The sequence below is a fragment of the Ambystoma mexicanum genome, chromosome 1q (genome assembly GCF_040938575.1).
Source record: "Ambystoma mexicanum isolate Mex_15411 chromosome 1q, UKY_AmexF1_1, whole genome shotgun sequence".
Lineage (NCBI taxonomy): Eukaryota > Metazoa > Chordata > Amphibia > Caudata > Ambystomatidae > Ambystoma > Ambystoma mexicanum.
In genome coordinates, this window is record NC_090922.1 from 668,806,888 (window position 1) to 668,831,634 (window position 24,747).

The 24,747-nt window shown below is 45.7% G+C and overlaps 1 protein-coding gene across 4 annotated transcripts in view; it reads left to right on the forward strand.

The window, feature by feature from the left end:
• LOC138535053 (dimethylaniline monooxygenase [N-oxide-forming] 2-like) overlaps nt 1-24,747 on the forward strand; it is a 500,693-nt gene that overhangs the window by 26,321 nt on the left and 449,625 nt on the right. For all 4 annotated transcript variants that reach the window (XM_069641268.1, XM_069641267.1, XM_069641266.1 and 1 more), the window contains exon 3: nt 1,773-1,935. In XM_069641268.1, the coding sequence (XP_069497369.1) occupies nt 1,773-1,935 (163 nt within the window). The remainder of the gene's footprint in view (nt 1-1,772; nt 1,936-24,747) is intronic.

Here is a 24,747-nt window from a genome sequence, read left to right on the forward strand (position 1 = left end):
TTCAGCGTAAGGCCACAGCACCCCTCTTGCCGTTTAGTGCAGAGGGTAAACAGCTAGCCCAATGTCCCCATTGTGTGGCAATTATCAATTTCACAAAATGCACCTACACAATTCCCCATCATAGTACTATTCTCTAGTTTTAACAGATTATCACAAAACATTACGGACTTCTCAGTTAAATCAGCCAAAATACCAGCAATTCCAAATTCTAAATACATGTATTCTATGGTTATAGTCGGTGGCATAAAGAGTAATTTGCGCAATATTGATGCTTCGAATCGTTTCAATACCGCGCCATATTTATTTCCCCATATTTCAATCCCATAGAATAAGATGGATCGAACTTTTGTCTGATATAATAGAAGGATTGTATCAATGGAGATACCACTTTGTTTGCCTATGAATTGCCGAATGATACTTACAGCTCCATTACATTTGGTTTTGGTTTCTTGCCAGTGAGTTATTTTGTAGGTGGTTACCCAAGTACTTATAGGAGGAAACACTTGGAAGTTGCAGTCCATTGAGGGTACAAACAATATTTTCGACCTTTTGGTACAGACATGCAAATATCATCTATCTATAGTAATAGTTAGACCATTTGCTTCTGCATATTGACCTAGTGCTAGAATCAAACTTTATAAGCCCCGAGGGGTATGATCTATCAAGACGAAATCATCGGCGTATGCCAGCCAGCTAGTGAGATGCCGTCCCATTTTTGCTGGGCAAACTAGTGAGTTGTTAAAGGCTAAACCAAGATCAGACAGGGAAAGATTACAAAGCATGGCAGAGATAATGCACCCCTGTTTTACTCCTCATCTGATCTTAACTGAGGTGTTGGTATAGAGTAACATCAACATCTTAAGCAGACCTGGTGGGATGTTCCATTGACATTTACAGGCCACTTGTTTGGGGAGGAGTCGGCAATTCGCAAACCATTTTCTTTAGAGAGTGGGCCTCATCACGACTTGGGCGGTAACAGTAACGCTATTAGCGCGGGTATTAGCCCTACCGCCGAACTCCCCGGCGCTAATAACGGCGAATCACGAGTTCGGCGGTAATGTAAGTCCCCATTCCCCACTGAGCCCATTCGGGAATGCCCCATTCCCCATTGGGCTCAATGGGGAATCTTCGCGCTAATACCGCCGGCGGATTTCCCACTGGCGGTAATAGCGCAAATTTTCGGCGGATTTCCCCCCAGCTCAGAGCTGGGGCGAAATCCGCCGAAGCCCTGATTCGGCGGACCCTTAAATCTGGCGGTAATAGCGCTACCGCCAGATTTAAGGGTTACCGCTGAAGTCGTGATGAGGCCCAGTGTGTTGAAAAACCCACCTTATTTAAAAGGCTTTACTGCAAGTTATATTAAATAGTTTAATTAAAAGGCTCATTCAAATGACTGACGAGCTACAAAAGCAGCTGTTGAATGGTTCACTAGAAAAAATGACTTTACAAAATTAATAAACTTTCAGAAAATCCATTGTTAGAACATTCCTCTACAAGCTGCTTTAAAAAAATTGGACCTTCTTGTGAATAAAATCAACATAGTGAATTCAGTGTAAAGATCCTTCTGATGTGTAGTTCCGGAAAACTATTTATTTGTGACACAATGTAGGGCATGTAGCAAGTTTTGGGAAACTATGAATATTCATCATGATAGAACCTCAAGGATGAATCATGTCCACTGTAATGATTGCAGGTGTAGACATTTTAAGACTCAGGTTACCGTTTCGAAAATATTTCAAAATGCTTTCTTTGCTTCTGGCTTTATTTCAAAGACCAAGGTGTGCAGTGTCAAGAAATGCCCAGACTTCATCACCACAGGCCAATGGGATGTTGTGACAGAGAAAAATGGGAAGCAGGAGTCAGCCATCTTTGATGCTGTTTTGGTCTGCACTGGAAGATATGTAAAGCCTAATTTCCCACTTGAGTCTTATAAAGGTAAGTGTTAATATTGCTAGTCTACTTGTGTCCAGGCTTATGAGGGATCCCCCTGCCCTCAAAGTCTGACCCCTTCATGAAAAAGTGCAGACAATAGCATTTCAAATACCTAGTTGCCTTTCTATTTCTGTAAATGGGTATGTGGCTGCATGGTTTCTAGAAGACTTCAAAGTTCATCCCAATATGCATGGGTTTAAAGTACAGTCTACTGTAAGTTATAACAATAGGATGACATTTGCTTAGTAGTTCTGTGACCATATAGAGGAATCAGGCTAAATGCTCAGTGCCTTTATAAAGTGATGAACCAGTGACATATCTAGCCATATAACGTGTATGTTCTTGTATAGCGGTGGACATGGCTCATAGTGGACCGCCAGCATGAGCCGCGGTTGCTTGGGGCTCAGGAAGGGCTTAGAGCTATTATTGGTCAACCCTGACTCAGTGCAGGGATTTTAATGCTCTGGACATAAATCCAGGGTGCTATTATCCCCACTGTGCACGCCCATTTTCCTTTAAATAAATATAAAGATGTTTGACAGAGAAAATAGTAAAGGGGGAAGTCCCTTTATGCTTTCCTTGCCAGGTCAACGGGAGGCGGATCAACAGGCCTCACTGGGAAGTTCTTATAGGTAGGTAAGAGGTTCTAAGGGGTAGCTGTTTAATAGTAGGCCTTGGGAGTGAAGGGGTAAATATTGGGCCTATGGCCAAGGCAGAGTGAAGGAGCATGGCTGCTCAGAGTGTAGTGCAGCAGTCAGGAATGAAATGTGGCTTATACAGACACACCTAGCTCATGTTCTGAGCCACCCGATTGTCTGGGGCCACTACCCTGGTTGTTAATAGCACATCTGTCAGGTGGTATTTTAATGCATATAATAATTTTTCAATCCCTGCAATTGGATCTCTACTACTCAGTGTGATAATCCGATATTCTAGTGCTTTGGGTGCCATCTAACAATATATTGCCCCCAGCTGTCCCTTTGGATGAACCTGTATATATTTACAAACGCTACTATAATAAACAGGGCACCACCAAACAATATTCCAGAGGAACATTCACACACTGTCTACCTGATATCGGTTGTATATATTTTTCTATATCTCCATGGGAGTTACAATTGACTAACTTCTAATATAACCTCCCCTGAACAACCCTCTCTGATACGGATGTTTACAGCCAAGTAAGTCCCACGTTAAATGTGTGTGTAGACAAAAAGAAGGAAGACACTATTCCTAACAAGGAAGACACTGTGTACGGCTGTTTACTTGTCTCCCAACATTTACGAACACTGGGAGAATATCAGCTACTTGTTACGTTATTACAGCCAACAAAGCACCTGGTTAAATTTGTGCAGAGACAAAAAGAAGCTAAACATTTGTCAACAGAAGATTATTGCAGCAACATCAGACATAGGGTGAGCATAGTGTTCACTATGGTGAGATGCACACCTTTAGAGCCAATGTCACGGTGGATGCTAATTATACAGAGCATTTCTCTTTTATATTTGCGGATAAAACATACATACCAAGTTGATGAATGTAAGTTCCTAAGGGAGGGCCTAATCCGAAACATGCAGAACCTATCATTTAGTGATATCATCAACAGCAATTAGTTATTTGAACATAATAACACATGTTTTGAAAATGTTTACCTGGCTGATTTATCTTCAGAACATTGTAGGAAATATCTTTTAAAACATATTACCTTTTTGTAAATGATGAATTTCAAATTTAGAGGCGTATTCAAATAATAACATTGAGCAACATTTGAATTACAAATGTCATTGAAGAATTATTACATACTTTATCAAATTAAATGATACTGAGTTAGTCCATTGAAGAGTACAATGCTGGTCCACAAGGTGTTTCTGGGGGCTATACTACATGCATTAGAAAGGACAAGGTATAGCTTCTTTTACACTAACCCCCATTTAGGTTCGAATTTATATTAACACTAGCAGGTTAACCGTGCTTCGCACAGTAATTACTCCTCCACTGCTGGCTTGAAGTTTGTTCAATGTACGAATATGGATGATTTATTTGTACCGGACGGCCCCTTAGCCTACTGCCATCATTGGTATACTATTATCATTGAACCAATACTTCTTTTTTAGACAATATTGTTAGTCTTTCCTGTAGGAGCTAGTGTGAACAAATTGTCTTTGTTTCTAACTCTGGAGCAAGGCACATAAAGCTGACCATGAGAAAAGCATAAATCCCATTAATCGATTCCAGCTACTTTGAGTTGGAGCGTTGAGATTGCTCAGCAACATTATTGGTGTCCCGATCTACAGCCAAGGCAGCAGTGACCTCAACATAAGTGATGTATGTGTAGGGCTGAAGCGTGTAAGCTTGAAGTGCCGTACCCGTACGTTTATGGCTGAAGCATGTAAGCTTCGTACTGTTGAGATGGCATACATTCAACTTCCATGGGAAATTAAGTTTCTGTAATTATCATAAGATATTTGCCTCATGTCATGGATAGCATTATTGCAGACACTATTGAAGAGACATGCACCGTTTCCTGTTACCAGCATTACTACAAAAGCACAGTTTTGTGTCATCCGCATTACTTCAAAAGTGAGTGCCGCTAGTGTCAGCTAGAATGCTGATAGTGTGGAAAGAATAGGAGCAATGAACTGCTAAAGTTTACCTAGGACTACAGCAGTACTACGACGCGAAAAGTCATAAGTCAAGGGTAAGCATTGCAGACCGCTTAAAAATACAAACATTTGAAAATTGTATATCTTATAATGTTTACATTGTCTACACCATGGTACCTACCCACATGCGACATTTCAGGTTTGTAGCATGTTGGGAATCATAGAAAGCCTGCCTTACATCTACCTCGGGCACCCACGTTCGAGCTCCAACAAAAGGGAGGCAACTTGCAATATCATCTGCAGCATTGGCAACAACTAACAACAGACAGATGGCTATTGGATATCATTCAAAAAGGACATACAATAGAATTCCAACAGAGACCACCTCTTGCCCCGCCGCTATTTCAACACCAACTACACTTAAACATCTAAGCAAGCGAGGTGGAGAAGCTGCTCATAAAACATGCAATCGAAAAGATCCCAAGACATCAAAGGGGCAAGGGTACCTACTCCAGGTTCTTTGTAGTCCAAAAACTGGACAAATCATGGCAACCAATCCTAGACTTCAGAAGTCTAAACAAATACGTCAAAAAACAAATGTTCAAGATGGTTACCTTAACTCACGCCATAAAGTCAGTAAAGGAAATTTATTTTCTAGAGTCACTGCACCTCAAAGATGCGTATTTCCATTTCCGATTCAGAAAGGACACAGGAAATTCCTAAACTTTGTGGTAGGAACAAACCACTATCAATTCAACGTCCTTCCATGTGGTTTCTGCTCAGCCCCCAGGACATACACCAAATGCCTGGCCCTGGTGGCCGCGTCACTCAGGAAGAGGGGTTAGCTTGTATATCCCTATCTCGATGATTGGTTTAATAGAAGCACCATCACATCCAGTGGTGAAAACAGCAATCCAGCGGTGTCCAACACCCACCTTGTCTTCTCAATAAATTCAAACAAATCCTGCTTCGAGCCATCAAATACGCTAATGTTCCTATGAGCGCAATTCAACACCACCGAAGACTGGGTGTGTTCCTCCGTAGAGAGGGAAGGGATGATCCCAGTCTGATCACAAAATTCTAAATGGCCGCCAAGTTCTCAGTCAGAGCATGAATGCAACTCCTGGGCACCATGTCTTTGTGCATATCGATAATCCAACATTGCAGACTGCATATGAGTTCGCTACAAGAATTCCTAGCAGATCGATGGTCCCAGCTCACAGGATCCTGGAATAACAAGTAAACTGTAACAACAACACTCACAGACAACTTGCCATGCTGGCTCACACCATTTCACATCATGAAGGGAGTCCCGTTCAGGGAACCTCTGTTTCAAGAAACTGTGGTCACAGACGCATCACTGACCTGATGGGGTGCTCACGCAAACCAACTGTCAATAAAAGTCCATTGGTCCCCAACAGAAACAAAACTCCTCATCAAAGTCCTAGACCTGAAGGGAGTAGTACAGGCTCTTCACTCGTTCCATTCACTATTCAAGAACAAGGTCGTAAGTGTGTTTACAGACAACACGACCACCAAGTATTATGTAAGGAAACAAGGGGGTACAAGATTGAGAACACTGTCCATGGAAGCCCAACTGTTATGGCATTGGGTCCTCTAAACCAGCATACAACTGCAGGCATATCACCTGCCAGGAAAGGAAAACAAAATGGCAGACCAACTGAGCAGGACGAACAACCAGTTGCACGAGTGGCAACTGGCAAACAGGAAATTCGAACATATCTTTGACAAATGGGGAAAGCCAGCCATCGATCTATTCACCACGTGAGAGAGCAAGAAATGTCCCCTGTTCGTGAGCAGATACCCTCACTACGCGTTCGGAGTACCATGGGAAAGGATATTTGCACATGCAATCCCTCCAAGGCCAGTGATGCGCAAAGTCCTGCAAATGATCACGACTAACAGGTGCACAATCATTCTAATAGCGCCAATATGGGTGAGGCAACCATGGTTCTCTAAACTTATTCACCTATCCCGGAACCATCTGATCCCTCTGGGCCAGGACCCCAACCTGCCCTCCATGTGCAACGAGCAGTTACTTCATCACAACCTAGGGATCCTCAACTTAAAGGCCTGGCTCCTGATTTCAGCAAGTTTGGACAGGTCCTACTCATGGAAGAATGCAAAAACATTCTAAAGGCAGCCATAGAGGAGTCCACAAACAGATCCTATATATAAAGTGGAATCGTTTTTCAAATGGTGTTCCCAACAACAATTGGACCCACTAAATATAGAGCCTCATCTGGTCCTTCCATACCTACAACATTTGGCAAAAAATGGTTTGTCACACTCATCCATCCGCGTACATCTAGCAGCTGTCTCTATAGATACAACAGGAAACAGGGGAAAGCACCCCTATTCAGGGCATAGTAAAGAACTTTATGAGAGGCCTGTTCTGCACTTACCCTCCTCAAAAGAAGGAGCCACCTCAATGGAGCCTAAATACTGTTTTGTCAGCCTTAATGAGACGACAGTTCGAGCATATGGCAAATACGAATATAAATTGAGTCCTGGAAAAGTAGCGTTTCTAGTGGCAGTCACATCTTTTCATAGAGTATCCGAAATACATGCACTATCTATTAAACCTCCATATCTACGTTTTAAAAAGAGGAAAGTCGTCCTAAAACCAAACCCTACATTCATCCCGAGGTATTGGCAGAGTTCCATATGCAAGCAGAAGTAACCCTGCTGGTATTCTTTGCAGATCTGTCTACCCGAGCAGATTAATCTTTGCATTCATCGGACCTTCGGAGAGTCCTGAAGTTCTACATAGACAGAACCAAGGGTTTTTGATGCATATCACAACTTTTTGTAGCTTTTGGGTCCCCTAACAGCGGTCAACCTATTTCAAAGCAAGGTATTGCTAGATGGGCTTCCGCTGCAATTTCAGCGCCACACACTGAAGCCAATAGACCCTTGCAAGGATCAGTCCATGCTCATTTCACTGGAGCAGTGGGGTCATCAGCGGTGCTATGGGCAGGGATTCCCCTGTCAGACATTTGCCGAGCAGCAACCTAGGCAGTGCCGCACACCTTTGTCAAACATTACTGTATGGAGGGACAAGGAGAGGCAGAAGCAAGGGTTGCAAGAATTATCCTCCAGCGCTTGTTTCACTAAGGTATGCCTTTCTCCCTTTACATGTCCTATGAAAGAATGTTAACTGCTGTGGCACTCTATTCAAAGCATGTGAGTCCATGAAAGATCCAATGCTGGAGAAGGAGTATGTTGCTTACCTGTAACGTAGAAAAGTCAAATGAGCGGACTGAATAAACAGTGGTCCTCTTTTTTGATAGGGGCTCGTGGGGGAGGACTATGTGTATGGGGACCCTGCAAATAGTCGGATATGAACTGCACCTTGCAAAGTCACCCATGTGTTACTAACATCACTTGAAATTCGATGTATTCAAGGAGTGAACATTAGGACAAAAAAGTGTTAAATGAATTGTCTTCCTATTAATTTTGTTTTATGTTTGCAAACGTGACCTGTCGGTCTTGTTTTAACGTATGAGTAATTACTAAATAAAATAAGAATATATATTTTTGGAACCACCTTTCTCCCCATCTTCTTACATTTGTTGATAAAGATGTGGCTAGAAGCACATTAAAGTTGTTACATAGTTCTGTCACCTCCAGTGCTTACATCTTGAGGTAGCTTGGTGGGACCCCACCTTGTCTCTGCTTACCTGTAACTCCTGTTCTCCAGCAATGGTATCTTTCATGGATTCACATGCGCCCACTTACCACCCCAAAGGGAGCAAGGCTACATTATGCCAGCGCTCATCTCTCTGGGGTTAGAATCTGAAGGTAGCCTCCCGGATGGGGCTAGACGTCCCATTGGCTGAGGCAGAATGCACACTAAAGGACATAGATAGGCTACTGAAGCGAGCTTTAAAAGCCCTATTATAAGCTATAATACAAATGTTACTGAGGATTCACAGTCTGTCGGCAGGGAATATTCAAAGCATGTGAATCCATGAAAAATACCAATGCTGGAGAACAGGAGTTACAGGTAAGCAACATACTGCTTATCCACACATGGCAAGGGTAAGCATTACAGACTGCTTAAAAATAAATTAAAAAAATGTATATACTTTTTACATTGTCTACACCAAGGAGCCTACCCACATGCCAGGTTTCAGGTCTGTATCATGTTGGGAAGTATGTTGAACATTTCAAACAGACACACACACACACACACACACACACACATATCCACATATGGCAGGGATTAGCATTGCAGACCACTTAAAAAAAATTGGAAAAAAGTTTATTTGAAAATGTTTACATTGTCTATACCATGGAACCTCCCCAAATGCCTGGGCAGCATGCTGAACATTTCAAACAGATACACATACATTTTCTCCTTTATATATATTAGGAAATACACATTGGGGAGTTTGCCCTTATACCATTAATATTGTAATTACCATGGAGATAGGCTCAAACAAAACCTCACCACCCCAATCTGCATCAGAACACTTTACTTGGCGGTGTATCCTGACCCTCATTTCAGGACTAGCATCCTAAAAGCAAGCATACAATTCCCCTTGCCCCACTGTGCTCTCATGCCACATGGGTGTTACAGTCTACTCCTGACAGTCATACTATAAGGATTGAAAAAGCCCATCCTGAAAACTCACCACTTGCTTCCTGTGAACACAAGAATCTCATTCAAAACATGTGCATCCATGTGCAAGAAATTCTATACCAGAAACCCAGAATGCGTCCAGAAATAATCCCTGTGCCACATCCGTCCCAGAAACCTACTTTCACGCAAGCTGCAAACAAAAGTCCAATCTCCACAAATGCGGGTTAAATGTTAATAGGGTGCCCAACTGTGAAAAGTAAAAAGCCGGCTTTTGGAAAATCCATCAACCAGCCTCACTTTCCAAAAGCTGTGAAGACAGAATTGTTCAAAGAAGCCTTCCACTGCAAGGGAACTCCTCAACTTGAAGATTCAGTAAAGACTCAACTTTCACCCTATTTTCCCCTGTCCTTTGCCCTTTGGCACCCTAGCTGGTCTCCAATTCTTCTCTTCTCCTGCCCTGCATATGGTCCTCTAACACAGGAAGCAAATACAATTAATTAGACCCCTAACAAATCACTGCTCAATAGCTTTCTTTGTATGTTGTAATTCTGCTCATGTGTAACCTTACTCGATTTAAAATAAAAGAAGTGAGCGCGGGCTGGAGGGAATCCCGCCTCTGACATCAGCTATTTGGACCTGGATCCCTTATGCTAGCATGAAGTGAACAACAAAGAAACAGAGCAATATTCTGCCAGGCTTCTCTAGCCACGTGCGCTCTCTCGCATCATAGGTCCCTGCCTCCTGCTCGCATGCGTGTTCTCCCCCGTAGCTGTTCGTTTGCTCTCCTATGCTTCTCGAGCCACATGCGCTCCCTTGCATTGTAGGTCCCTGCATCCTGCTTGTGTGCGTGCGCTCACTTGCAACTGGTCATAGCGCTTCTTTGCTTTTCTTGCCACGTGCGCTCCCTCCCATCGTAGGTCCCTGCATCCTGTTCCACCCCCTCGCCATCCCTTCCATCCGTATCTTATCACCTCACCTCTTGATCTATTGTTTACTGTTTTTCGACATTGTGTTTGCTCCACTGCATTCCATCCCCAAGGCTCTGGTTGTGCTCTGTGCCTTGTTGGTGGTATTGACTTTGCATTGTTCTCTAGAGTTTTGATATTGTGTTATTCTCCATGGTGTGTCGCAATACATTGCAGTGCTTGCAGTCTTCACTTCTAGGTTCCTGTTGAGCTCTGTGCCTTGTTTTGGTTCTGTATTACATCTGATATATTACTTCTAGGTTCCCTGTTGTGCTCTGTGCTTTGTTTCTGGTTTTGTTTTGCATTTGAAGCTTCTACTTTTAGGGTCTGTGCTACACTCTGTGCTTTTTTGTTGGTTCTGTATTGCTTCTGATTTTTAGGTCTGCTGTTCCTGCTCTTTGTTGTGCTCCCTTCCCTCTCGTGTCCCCCCTTGTGCCTAGCACCTGCCTGCCCCCATGTGTGACCCTCCCCCTTTCTTCCCTGCACCCCCTACAGTGCTCTCTGTCTCACCTATCTCCTTTAACTGCTTTTCTATCAACTATCCTATCTCTCTCACTAGGTCTGGCAGGAAGAAGCTCAAAAGGGACATCCTGCTCTCCAACCTAGGCATCCCTATCGCTGATACCTACACCAGTGCTTCATCCAGACAGACCCTTACCGACACACTCTTTGTTGTTCCCTCTCAAGGCCTATGGTCTCTGTTCTTTCACCTTTTTCCTCTTCTCCCATTAATGATGGCACCCGTTGGGAGGCCATCCTGAATTCTTTCCACTCCACTAAGACCATCATTAATGATATGATATGATATGGCATTTATAACGCGCCTATTCACAAGTGTATCAAGGCGCGATCAATGGTGTTTCAATGGTACTTAAATGGCACTGTCTTGGTCCAGAGCCCTCATGTCAATCTCCTCTTTTTTGATAGCTGTTTCCTGTGCCTTATCAACTTCCTTTCCTCTCCTGCTGTCCCTTCTTACGCCTCTCAGGTTCCTCTGCGGCCTCCTTCCTCAGCCACCTCTCTGGCACCTCCTGCTGATTCTCTAGCCCCCGTTTTGCCTCCCTCCTCTGCCACCACTCTGGCACCTTATTCTTTCTCACTAACTTCCCTGCCTTCTCCTCCTTGCTCATTTGCTCATCCTTGATCACTTCCAACACTTCCACAGGGCGTACCTCTGGCCTGTACCCCTCGTGGAAGTCCTTCAAACGTGGCAACCTGCTCCACATCACTACTCTCAACCCTCGTTCAGTTGTCAAACCTTCCCATGACATCTGCCATCTCCTGGAAGAGCTTGATTTGGATGTACTCGGTCTCACTGAGACTTGGTTAACAGCCAGCTCTGTCATGGGTTTTGGAACTCTCCTTCACAATGGTTGCAAGATCCTCTTCAAACCCAAAACCAACCATCCCAGTGGGGTGTAGCCTTGATTTTCCCAGAGTGGATCCCTGCTTCTATCATTCCAATGCAGGATTTCTCCTCCTTTGAATGCCTGGTCTGCAGGCTCTCTATCTCTCCTGGCCTCTCTCTCACTGTGGACACTAGCTAAAGACCACCTGGCCATGTTGGCATCTTCCTTTCTCAGTGGGCTGACCTCTGCCCCTCTCTCCTTGCCTCTGCCTCTCAACTTCTCCTCCTCGGAGACCTGAACATCCACCTGGATGCTATCAGCCCTTCTTAGGGACTTTTTTGCAACCTCTATGACTCTCTCTCTCTTTTCTTCCCTCTGTCCCGACTTACTCTGCAGGGCACACCTTGGACATTCTGATCTCCTCAGACCTCTCCCTCTCTAACCCTCTCACCACTCCTCCCTCTTGGAGTGATCACTTTCTCCTTTCCTCCCACCTCTCTCTCTATACCTCCCTCGACCCCTCAGGCCAAGCCAACTCCAGCACTGCCACCTACCTTCTCGGTCATTGGCCCATGAAGCATGTGTCAGTTGAGGCTTTCACTGCTACTTTCTGTCCTCCTCCTGCACCTTTGACTGACTCACACCTTGACACAGCCCTCTCTAACTGTCATCTCTCCATCTCCAACACTCTTGCTGTCCTTGCCCCTGTCATGATGATCTGCTTGAATCCCAAATCCAAGTACAACTCTTGGTACGATCCTGACCTCGCCACCCTTAAACGCAAGTGTAGGGCAGCAGAGACAAAGTGGAGTGCTCACCCCTTGACAAACTGGCTTGCCGCCTGCTCCAAAGGCAGTACAGACTTTCTCTCCTCTTTAAGAAAACAGTCTACATCCAAGCCTGCATCTCTGCAGCATCTAACAACTCAGCCACATTTTTCAAAAAAGGAGCTGGCCAATCCTGCTGTAGTCTATACCTCTCATGTTCCCTCCCAGGCATTCTGCACTGCCTTGGCTTCTCATTTCAACACTAAAACTCAGGACATACTGTCCACCCTCTCTTCCTCTTCTTCCTCCTCTACCACTCCTGGCCCTTCTGAGGACGTCTCACCTCCTCCTCCTTCCTCCTCCTTTCCCCTTTTCACCCCTGATGATATTTCTAGACAAGTCTGATCTATGAAAGTCTCATCAATGCAGGTTCTCCTCTGCTAATCCTGAACCACCTCGACACCTTTGCTCCAGTGTTGGCTGATTTATGCAACTACTCCTTTGCCACCGGAACTTCCCCATCCCCTTAAGTACTCCCTTGTGCACCCCCTTCTAAAGAAGCTCTCAACTGACCCTTCCTCTTCCGCTAACTTTTGCCCTATCTCCATCACTCTTTTCCTGGGCAAACTCGTGGAAAAGCTGGCCATCTCCCAGCTTAATCTGTATACTGAACCTGTTGGTTGCCTTCACGGCCACCAGTCTGGCTTCAGAGCTGCCAGAAGCACAGAAACTGCTCTCCTGAACACTTGTCAAGACCTGCTCTCCAATCTTTACTATAATCGCACTTCTGTCCTCATTGGCCTCGATCTATCCTCTGCTTTTGACATGGTCAACCATGTCATCCTGCTCAAACGCCTCAGTGACAACCCGGGTATTACTGATCAGGCCCTGTTCTGGTTGACCTCCTTTCTCACTGACATACCCTCTCAGGTCCAACTGAGGTCTTTCCTCTTCTATCTCTCTCTCTCCCTCTACTTGGGGTGTTCCTGAGGGGTTTAACCGCTCTCCATGGCTCTTCAACCAATTCCTGGCAATTCTTTCCCACTGTATTGCTACTTTCTGCTCCAATTGTCAGTGTTATGATGACACCCAACTCTCTTTCAGGCTCCCCTCAGACACCTCTGCTCCTTCTTTCATACCAGACTGTCTGGCCTCAATTCAGGAATGGTGTGCCACCAATAATCTCTGCCTTAATGTCAGTAAGACTGAGATCCTCCTCAGTGGGACACCTGCTCTGTCCTTTCCTCTCTCTCTCTCTTGCCGCCCACTCTGGGCCCTCTTCCTGTTCCTTCCTGTAAGGCTAAGAAACTTGGTGCCATATTCAACTCCACCCTCTCCTTCTCTCCTCACATTCTTGACATCTCTAAAAAGTCAAACTATCAGCTGCACGTCCTCAGAGTTATTCTTCCTTTTCTCACTTTCCCCCAGAAGCTCATTGTCTCCAGAGCTCTGGTCCTCTCTAGGCTGGACTACTGCAACAGCCTCTTTCTAAATCTGCCTGCCTCTACTCTTCAAACTTTAAAACCTATCCAGAACAGGACCGTGAGATGTGTCCTTGTCCTCAAGCCCATGGATCTTATCTCTCCAGCACTGAAATCTCTTCACTGGCTCCCCATGGCTGCAAGGATCGCGTTCAAGACCCCCTGCATTGTCCGCAAGGCTTTCTGGGGACTGGGACCACTCTATCTCAAACTTTCTTTTCCAAAACATCTTCCTTCTCGAGCTCTCTGAGGGTCAGACGCTTCTCCAAGCAGAGAGTTGGAGGCAGATCTCTCTCCTCGGCTTGGGCCTCCCTCTGGAACAGCCTTCCTGCCTCTCTCAAACTTGAGCAGAACCACCTCTGGTTCCAGGACCTTCCTTTTCAATTCCACGTTCTCTCTTCCTCTCCCCTGCTGATGTACCTAACTGCATTAGTCACCTGGATACCCTCTGAACTCGGGCCCAGGCCCCTGCATGTCCATTTGCCCTTGCAGTGCCTCCAGCTCCCCTACCACTTGAGGGTCTGTTCCTGCAACCCTGCAGTCACTTTTCTCTGCACTTATGGACCACCTGCTGGCTGCACTTATTGATTTACCTGCACTTCGTCCTCCCCCCATGCCCTGGCACTTCTCTCCTTCCCTCTTCCCCGCACTTGCGCGATCAGAATGACACAAGGCCTAGTAAGATCACTGTTTTGTCCTCCCTTTGTTTCCACTCCTTGTATTGTCGCATCTAGAAACAATTGTGCACATGCGCGTTATAAATGCCATATTATATCATTGTGCTTTTTGGAAATCTCCCAGTAGTCCGGCACACACCCTTGGAACATTTTGTGAGAAGGGGACCCAAAACTGCATCTATGAGCTAAATAAAGGTCGGCTGGTATCCAATCCCTTCCCAGGGTCTTGGTATCTCACTGGGACTGTAGGACAACGGTGACCTCTCTTTGTCAGTGAAATGGTAACGGGTAATAGCATGTATTTCAAATACGAGTGCCTTTTAAATTGGTGCCTAATTAAGAGTTGGAATCACATGATCACATGGGATATTTACGATATGGGGCAATATGACGAATCCGAGGGAATTGCCACTGCTCCCATGGGGGGGAGCCATTTCCCATGAGGCCAGGAAGGTGAGGCTGCTACCCGATAGCCCCGCTGGGTGTGGTACTCAGCGGGAGGATCTCATGGAGAGGGAAATCCCCTATGGGACCAATGACGAATATTGTGGGAGAATGTGGTATTTCCATCCTCCAACCCTACCTCCCTCAACCTCCTATCCTACACACACCTCTTTAGTCCCCCACACTTCTATCTGTTTCTGTAGAGTAGAGCACCCCATCCTTGTGGGACATACAGAGACGACGAAGAGTAGGTCCTACCCACATGGAGTCCATGAGAATAATGGTACGAAGAAGATCTGCGAAAGAATGAGGAATGCACTGTGGAACCAAGATATGCGCACCATTCAATGCAGACACTTTAAAGATATTAAAAGGGAAGAAGGACTACACATGTTGTCTGATCATGCCTGGAGGAGCTGCGAGAGCCAGCCCAGTCCAGGAAGGAAGAAAGCAGACTGGGACGCTGAGAAGGGAATGGGAAGGTCTGGGTCTTGTCTAGAGTAGGAGAACCACTTGGCAACCCCAGAGAGTGGAGCTCCAGGCGTTCCTCAAAGGTGGACAGTGTGAGAAGGGAGAACCTCTCTGCCCGAAGGGAGCTTGCCACTATGCTGCCATCGCAGCGTGACGGAAGACCGCGAGAGTCGGGGAAGCCCCACAGCCGGTCACAGGCACCACAGAAAACCCAGGACGATCATGAACCACGAGACAAGGTAGGCAGGTAACTGGAAAGGCACGGGGGCCCAGAGAAGGCGGCAGAAAGCTGAAAAGGGAGGAAAAAGCCCAGAAATGTGAGTGTGGGACCCTGACCAAGATGGGGAGGTGTTGTTATACCCTGGTCACATGTTAGTAATTGACAGGAGAGTGAAACAAGTCTATCAAGAAGGGAAGTCAAGCAAGAGGAAGAGAGATCATCGTCATTCTTCACAGTACCTGGTAGGGTGGTGAACCAGGTTGGCTATTCATAACGAAAGTTGAGAAAGACTAGGTTATGAAGCCGCTCCCCATAATTACGGGATGCCTTATTACGAGGATCCCTAGCAGGACCTGCACAGAACTACAACGCGAAAAGTCATAAGTCAAGGATAAGCATTGCAGACCGCTTAAAAATACAAACATTTGAAAAATGTATATCTTATAATGTTTACATTGTCTACACCATGGTACCTACCCACATGCGACATTTCAGGTTTGTAGCATGTTGGGAATCATAGAAAGCCTGCCTTACATCTACCTCGGGTACCCACGTTCGAGCTCCAACAAAAGGGAGGCAACTTGCAATATCATCTGCAGCATTGGCAACAACTAACAACAGACAGATGGCTATTGGATATCATTCAAAAAGGACATACAATAGAATTCCAACAGAGACCACCTCTTGCCCCGCCGCTATTTCAACACCAACTACACTTAAACATCTTAGCAAGCGAGGTGGAGAAGCTGCTCATAAAACATGCAATTGAAAAGGTCCCAAGACATCAAAGGGGCAAGGGTACCTACTCCAGGTTCTTTGTAGTCCAAAAACTGGACAAATCATGGCATCCAATCCTAGACTTCAGAAGTCTAAACAAATACGTCAAAAAACAAATGTTCAAGATGGTTACCTTAACTCATGCCATAAAGTCAGTAAAGGAAATGTATTTTCTAGAGTCACTGCACCTCAAAGACGCGTATTTCCACATTCCGATTCAGAAAGGACACAGGAAATTCCTAAACTTCGTGGTAGGAACAAACCACTATCAATTCAACGTCCTTCCATGTGGTTTCTGCTCAGCCCCCACGACATACACCAAATGCCTGGCCCTGGTGGCCGCGTCACTCAGGAAGAGGGGTTAGCTTGATGATTGGTTTAATACAAGCACCATCACATCCAGTGGTGAAAACAGCAATCCAGCGGTGTCCAACACCCACCTTGTCTTCTCAATAAATTCAAACAAATCCTGCTTCGAGCCATCAAATACGCTAATGTTCCTATGAGCGCAATTCAACAGCACAGAAGACTGGTTGTGTTCCTCCGTCGAGAGGGAAGGGATGATCCCAGTCTGATCACAAAATTCTAAATGGCCGCCAGGTTCTCAGTCAGAGCATGAATGCAACTCCTGCGCACCATGTCTTTGTGCATATCGATAATCCAACATTGCAGACTGCATATGAGTTCGCTACAAGAATTCCTAGCAGATCGATGGTCCCAGCTCACAGGATCCTGGAATAACAAGTAAACTGTAACAACAACACTCACAGACAACTTGCCATGCTGGCTCACACCATTTCACATCATGAAGGGAGTCCCGTTCAGGGAACCTCTGTTTCAAGAAACTGTGGTCACAGACGCATCACTGATCTGATGGGGTGCTCACGCAAACCAACTGTCAATAAAAGTCCATTGGTCCCCAACAGAAACAAAACTCCTCATCAAAGTCCTAGACCTGAAGGGAGTAGTACAGGCTCTTCACTCGTTCCATTCACTACTCAAGAACAAGGTTGTAAGCGTGTTTACAGACAACACGACCACCAAGTATTATGTAAGGAACAAAGGGGGTACAAGATTGAGAACACTTTCCATGGAAGCCCAACTGTTACGGCATTGGGCCCTCTAAACCAGCATACAACTGCAGGCATATCACCTGCCAGGAAAGAAAAACAAAATGGCAGACCAACTGAGCAGGACGAACAACCAGTTGCACGAGTGGCAACTGGCAAACAGGAAATTCGAACATATCTTTGACAAATGGGGAAAGCCAGCCATCGATCTATTCACCACGTGGGAGAGCAAGAAATGTCCCCTGTTCGTGAGCAGATACCCTCACTACCAGTCCTTAGGCGATGCGTTCGGAGTACCATGGGAAAGGATATTTGCACATGCAATCCCTCCAAGGCCAGTGATGCGCAAAGTCCTGCAAATGATCACGACTAACAGGTGCACAATCATTCTAAAAGCACCAATATGGGCGAGGCAACCATGGTTCTCTAAACTTATTCACCTATCCCGGAACCATCTGATCCCTCTGGGCCAGGACCCCAACCTGCCCTCCATGTGCAACAAGCAGTTACTTCATCACAACCTAGGGATCCTCAACTTAAAGGCCTGGCTCCTGATTTCAGCGAGTTTGGACAGGTCCTACTCATGGAAGAATGCAAAAACATTCTAAAGGCAGCCATAGAGGAGTCCACAAACAGATCCTATATATAAAGTGGAATCGTTTTTCAAATGGTGCTCCCAACAACAATTGGACCCACTAAATATAGAGCCTCATCTGGTCCTGCCATACCTACAACATTTGGCAAAAAATGGTTTGTCACACTCATCCATCCGCGTACATCTAGCAGCTGTCTCTATAGATACAACAGGAAACCGGGGAAAGCACCCCTATTCAGGGCATAGTAAAGAACTTTATGAGAGGCCTGTTCTGCACTTACCCTCCTCAAAAGAAGGAGCCACCTCAATGGAGCCTAAATACTGTTTTGTCAGCCTTAATGAGACGACAGTTCGAGCATATGGCAAATACGAATATAAATTGAGTCCTGGAAAAGTAGCGTTTCTAGTGGCAGTCACATCTTTTCATAGAGTATCCGAAATACATGCACTATCTATTAAACCTCCATATCTACGTTTTAAAAAGAGGAAAGTCGTCCTAAAACCAAACCCTACATTCATCCCGAGGTATTGGCAGAGTTCCATATGCAAGCAGAAGTAACCCTGCCGGTATTCTTTGCAGATCTGTCTACCCGAGCAGATTAATCTTTGCATTCATCGGACCTTCGGAGAGTCCTGAAGTTCTACATAGACAGAACCAAGGGTTTTTGATGCATATCACAACTTTTTGTAGCTTTTGGGTCCCTTAACAGCGGTCAACCTATTTCAAAGCAAGGTATTGCTAGATGGGCTTCCGCTGCAATTTCAGCGGCACACACTGAAGCCAATAGACCCTTGCAAGGATCAGTCCATGCTCATTTCACTGGAGCAGTGGGGTCATCAGCGGTGCTATGGGCAGGGATTCCCCTGTCAGACATTTGCCGAGCAGCAACCTAGGCAGTGCCGCACACCTTTGTCAAACATTACTGTATGGAGGGACAAGGAGAGGCAGAAGCAAGGGTTGCAAGAATTATCCTCCAACGCTTGTTTCACTAAGGTATGCCTTTCTCCCTTTACATGTCCTATGAAAGAATATTAACTGCTGTGGCACTCTATTCAAAGCATGTGAGTCCATGAAAGATCCAATGCTGGAGAAGGAGTATGTTGCTTACCTGTAACGTAGAAAACTCAAATGAGCGGACTGAATAAACAGTGGTCCTCTTTTTTGATAGGGGCTCGTGGGGGAGGAATATGTATATGGGGACCCTGCAAATAGTCGGATATGAACTTCACCTTGCAAAGTCACCCATGTGTTACTAACATCACTTGAAATTCGATGTATTCAAGGAGTGAACATTAGGACAAAAAAGTGTTAAATGAATTGTCTTCCTATTAATTTTGTTTTATGTTTGCAAACGTGACCTGTCGGTCTTGTTTTAACGTATGAGTAATTACTAAATAAAATAAGAATATATATTTTTGGAACCACCTTTCTCCCCATCTTCTTACATGTGTTGATAAAGATGTGGCTAGAAGCACATTAAAGTTGTTACATAGTTCTGTCACCTCCAGTGCTTACATCTTGAGGTAGCTCGGTGGGACCCCTCCTTGTCTCGGCTTACCTGTAACTCCTGTTCTCCAGCAATGGTATCTTTCATGGATTCAAGGCTACATTATGCCAGCGCTCATCTCTCTGGGGTTAGAATCTGAAGATAGCCTCCCGGATGGGGCTAGACGTCCCATTGGCTGAGGCAGAATGCACCCTAAAGGACATAGATAGGCTACTGAAGCGAGCTTTAAAAGCCCTATTATAAGCTATAAAACTAATGTTACTGAGGATTCACAGTCTGTTGGCAGGGAATATTCAAAGCATGTGAATCCATGAAAAATACCAATGCTGGAGAACAGGAGTTACAGGTAAGCAACATACTGCTTATCCACACATGGCAAGGGTAAGCATTACAGACTGCTTAAAAATAAATTAAAAAAATGTATATACTTTTTACATTGTCTACACCAAGGAGCCTACCCACATGCCAGATTTCAGGTCTGTATCATGTTGGGAAGTATGTTGAACATTTCAAACAGACACACACACACACACACACACACACATATCCACATATGGCAGGGATTAGCATTGCAGACCACTTAAAAAAATTGGAAAAAAGTTTATTTGAAAATGTTTACATTGTCTATACCATGGAACCTCCTCAAATGCCTGGGCAGCATGCTGAACATTTCAAACAGATACACATACATTTTCTCCTTTATATATATTAGGAAATACACATTGGGGAGTTTGACCTTATACCATTAATATTGTAATTACCATGGAGATAGGCTCAAAAAAACCTCACCACCCCAATCTGCATCAGAACACTTTACTTGGCGGTGTATCCTGACCCTCATTTCAGGACTAGCATCCTAAAAGCAAGTATACAATTCCCCTTGCCCCACTGTGCTCTCATGCCACATGGGTGTTACAGTCTACTCCTGACAGTCATACTATAAGGATTGAAAAAGCCCATCCTGAAAACTCACCACTTGCTTCCTGTGAACACAAGAATCTCATTCAAAACATGTGCATCCATGTGCAAGAAATTCAATACCAGAAACCCAGAATGCGTCCAGAAATAATCCCTGTGCCACATCCGTCCCAGAAACCTACTTTCACGCAAGCTGCAAACAAAAGTCCAATCTCCACAAATGCGGGTTAAATGTTAATAGGGTGCCCAACTGTGAAAAGTAAAAAGCCGGCTTTTGGAAAATCCATCAACCAGCCTCACTTTCCAAAAGCTGTGAAGACAGAATTGTTCAAAGAAGCCTTCCACTGCAAGGGAACTCCTCAACTTGAAGATTCAGTAAAGACTCAACTTTCACCCTATTTTCCCCTGTCCTTTGCCCTTTGGCACCCTGGCTGGTCTCCAATTCTTCTCTTCTCCTGCCCTGCATATGGTCCTCTAACATAGGAAGCAAATACAATTAATTAGACCCCTAACAAATCACTGCTCAATAGCTTTCTTTGTATGTTGTAATTCTGCTCATGTGTAACCTTACTCGATTTAAAATAAAAGAAGTGAGCGCGGGCTGGAGGGAATCCCGCCTCTGACATCAGCTATTTGGACCTGGATCCCTTATGCTAGCATGAAGTGAACAACAAAGAAACAGAGCAATATTCTGCCAGGTTTCTCTAGCCACGTGCGCTCTCTCGCATCATAGGTCCTTGCCTCCTGCTCGCATGCGTGTTCTCCCCCGTAGCTGGCCGTTTGCACTCCTATGCTTCTCGAGCCACATGCGCTCCCTTGCATTGTAGGTCCCTCCATCCTGCTTGTGTGCGTGCGCTCACTTGCAACTGGTCACGTGCGCTTCTTTGCTTCTCTAGCCACGTGCGCTCCCTCCCATCGTAGGTCCCTGCATCCTGTTCCGCCCCCTCGCCATCCCTTCCATCCGTATCTTATCACCTCACCTCTTGATCTATTGTTTACTGTTTTTCGAGATTGTGTTTGCTCCACTGCATTCCTTCCCCAAGGCTCTGGTTGTGCTCTGTGCCTTGTTGATGGTATTGACTTTGCATTGTTCTCTAGAGTTTTGATATTGTGTTATTCTCCATGGTGTGTGACAATACATTGCATTGCTTGCATTCTTCACTTCTAGGTTCCTGTTGAGCTCTGTGCCTTGTTTTGGTTCTGTATTACATCTGATATATTACTTCTAGGTTCCCTGTTGTGCTCTGTGCTTTGTTTCTGGTTTTGTTTTGCATTTGAAGCTTCTACTTTTAGGGTCTGTGCTACACTCTGTGCTTTTTTGTTGGTTCTGTATTGCTTCTGATTTTTAGGTCTGCTGTTCCTGCTCTTTGTTGTGCTCCCTTCCCTCTCGTGTCCCCCCTTGTGCCTAGCACCTTCCTGCCCCCATGTGTGACCCTCCCCCTTTCTTCCCTGCACCCCCTACAGTGCTCTCTGTCTCACCTATCTCCTGCTTTTCTATCAACTATCCTATCTCTCTCACTAGGTCTGGCAGGAAGAAGCTCAAAAGGGACATCCTGCTCTCCAACCCAGGCATCCCTATCGCTGATACCTACACCAGTGCTTCATCCAGACAGACCCTTACCGACACACTCTTTGTTGTTCCCTCTCAAGGCGTATGGTCTCTGTTCTATCACCTTTTTCCTCTTCTCCCATTAATGATGGCACCCGTTGGGAGGCCATCCTGACTTCTTTCCACTCCACTAAGACCATCATTAATGATATGATATGGCATTTATAACGCGCCTATTCACAAGTGTATCAAGGCGCGATCAATGGTGTTTCAATGGTACTTAAATGGCACTGTCTTGGTCCAGAGTCCTCATGTCAATCTCCTCTTTTTTGATAGCTGTTTCCTGTGCCTTATCAACTTCCTTTTCTCTCCTGCTGTCCCTTCTTACGCCTCTCAGGTTCCTCTGCCGCCTCCTTCCTCAGCCACCTCTCCGGCACCTCCTGCTGATTCTCTGGCCCCCGTTTTGCCTCCCTCCTCTGCCACCACTCTGGCACCTTTTTCTTTCTCACTAACTTCCCTGCCTTCTCCTCCTTGCTCATTTGCTCATCCTTGATCACTTCCAACACTTCCACAGGGCGTACCTCTGGCCTGTACCCCTCGTGGAAGTCCTTCAAATGTGGCAACCTGCTCCACATCACTACTCTCAACCCTCGTTCAGTTGTCAAACCTTCCCATGACATCTGCCATCTCCTGGAAGAGCTTGATTTGGATGTACTCGGTCTCACTGAGACTTGGTTAACAGCCAGCTCTGTCATGGGTTTTGGAACTCTCCTTCACAATGGTTGCAAGATCCTCTTCAAACCCAGAACCAACCACCCCAGTGGGGTGTAGCCTTGATTTTCCCAGAGTGGATCCCTGCTTCTATCATTCCAATGCAGGATTTCTCCTCCTTTGAATGCCTGGTCTGCAGGCTCTCTATCTCTCCTGGCCTCTCTCTCACTGTGGACACTAGCTAAAGACCACCTGGCCATGTTGGCATCTTCCTTTCTCAGTGGGCTGACCTCTGCTCCTCCCTCCTTGCCTCTGCCTCTCAACTGCTCCTCCTCGGAGACCTGAACATCCACCTGGATGCTATCAGCCCTTCTTAGGGACTTTTTTGCAACCTCTATGACTCTCTCTCTCTTTTCTTCCCTCTGTCCCGACTTACTCTGCAGGGCACACCTTGGACATTCTGATCTCCTCAGACCTCTCCCTCTCTAACCCTCTCACCACTCCTCCCTCTTGGAGTGATCACTTTCTCCTTTCCTCCCACCTCTCTCTCTATACCTCCCTCGACCCCTCAGGCCAAGCCAACTCCAGCACTGCCACCTACCTTCTCGGTCATTGGCCCATGAAGCATGTGTCAGTTGAGGCTTTCACTGCTACTTTCTGTCCTCCTCCTGCACCTTTGACTGACTCACACCTTGACACAACCCTCTCTAACTGTCATCTCTCCATCTCCAACACTCTTGATGTCCTTGCCCCTGTCATGATGATCCGCTTGAATCCCAAATCCAAGTACAACTCTTGGTACGATCCTGACCTCGCCACCCTTAAACGCAAGTGTAGGGCAGCAGAGACAAAGTGGAGTGCTCACCCCTTGACAAACTGGCTTGCCGCCTGCTCCAAAGCCAGTACAGACTTTCTCTCCTCTTTAAGAAAACAGTCTACATCCAAGCCTGCATCTCTGCAGCATCTAACAACTCAGCCATATTTTTCAAAAAAGGAGCTGGCCAATCCTGCTGTAGTCTATACCTCTCATGTTCCCTCCCAGGCATTCTGCACTGCCTTGGCTTCTCATTTCAACACTAAAACTCAGGACATACTGTCCACCCTCTCTTCCTCTTCTTCCTCCTCTACCACTCCTGGCCCTTCTGAGGACGTCTCGCCTCCTCCTCCTTCCTCCTCCTTTCCCCTTTTCACCCCTGATGATATTTCTAGACAAGTCTGATCTATGAAAGTCTCATCAAAGCAGGTTCTCCTCTGCTCATCCAGAACCACATCGACACCTTTGCTCCAGTGTTGGCTGATTTCTGCAACTACTCCTTTGCCACCGGAACTTCCCCATCCCCTTAAGAACTCCCTTGTGCACCCCCTTCTAAAGAAGCTCTCAACTGACCCTTCCTCTTCCGCTAACTTTTGCCCTATCTCCATCACTCTTTTCCTGGGCAAACTCGTGGAAAAGCTGGCCATCTCCCAGCTTAATCTATATACTGAACCTGTTGGTTGCCTTCACGGCCACCAGTCTGGCTTCAGAGCTGCCAGAAGCACAGAAACTGCTCTCCTGAACACCTGTCAAGACCTGCTCTCCAATCTTTACTCTAATCGCACTTCTGTCCTCATTGGCCTCGATCTAACCTCTGCTTTTGACATGGTCAACCATGTCATCCTGCTCAAACGCCTCAGTGACAACCTGGGTATTACTGATCAGGCCCTGTTCTGGTTGACCTACTTTCTCACTGACATACCCTCTCAGGTCCAACTGAGGTCTTTCCTCTTCTATCTCTCTCTCCCTCTACTTGGGGTGTTCCTGAGGGGTTTAACCGCTCTCCATGGCTCTTCAACCAATTCCTGGCAATTCTTTCCCACTGTATTGCTACTTTCTGCTCCAATTGTCAGTGTTATGATGACACCCAACTCTCTTTCAGGCTCCCCTCAGACACCTCTGCTCCTTCTTTCATACCAGACTGTCTGGCCTCAATTCAGGAATGGTGTGCCACCAATAATCTCTGCCTTAATGTCAGTAAGACTGAGATCCTCCTCAGTGGGACACCTGCTCTGTCCTTTCCTCTCTCTCTCTTGCCGCCCATTCTGGGCCCTCTTCCTGTTCCTT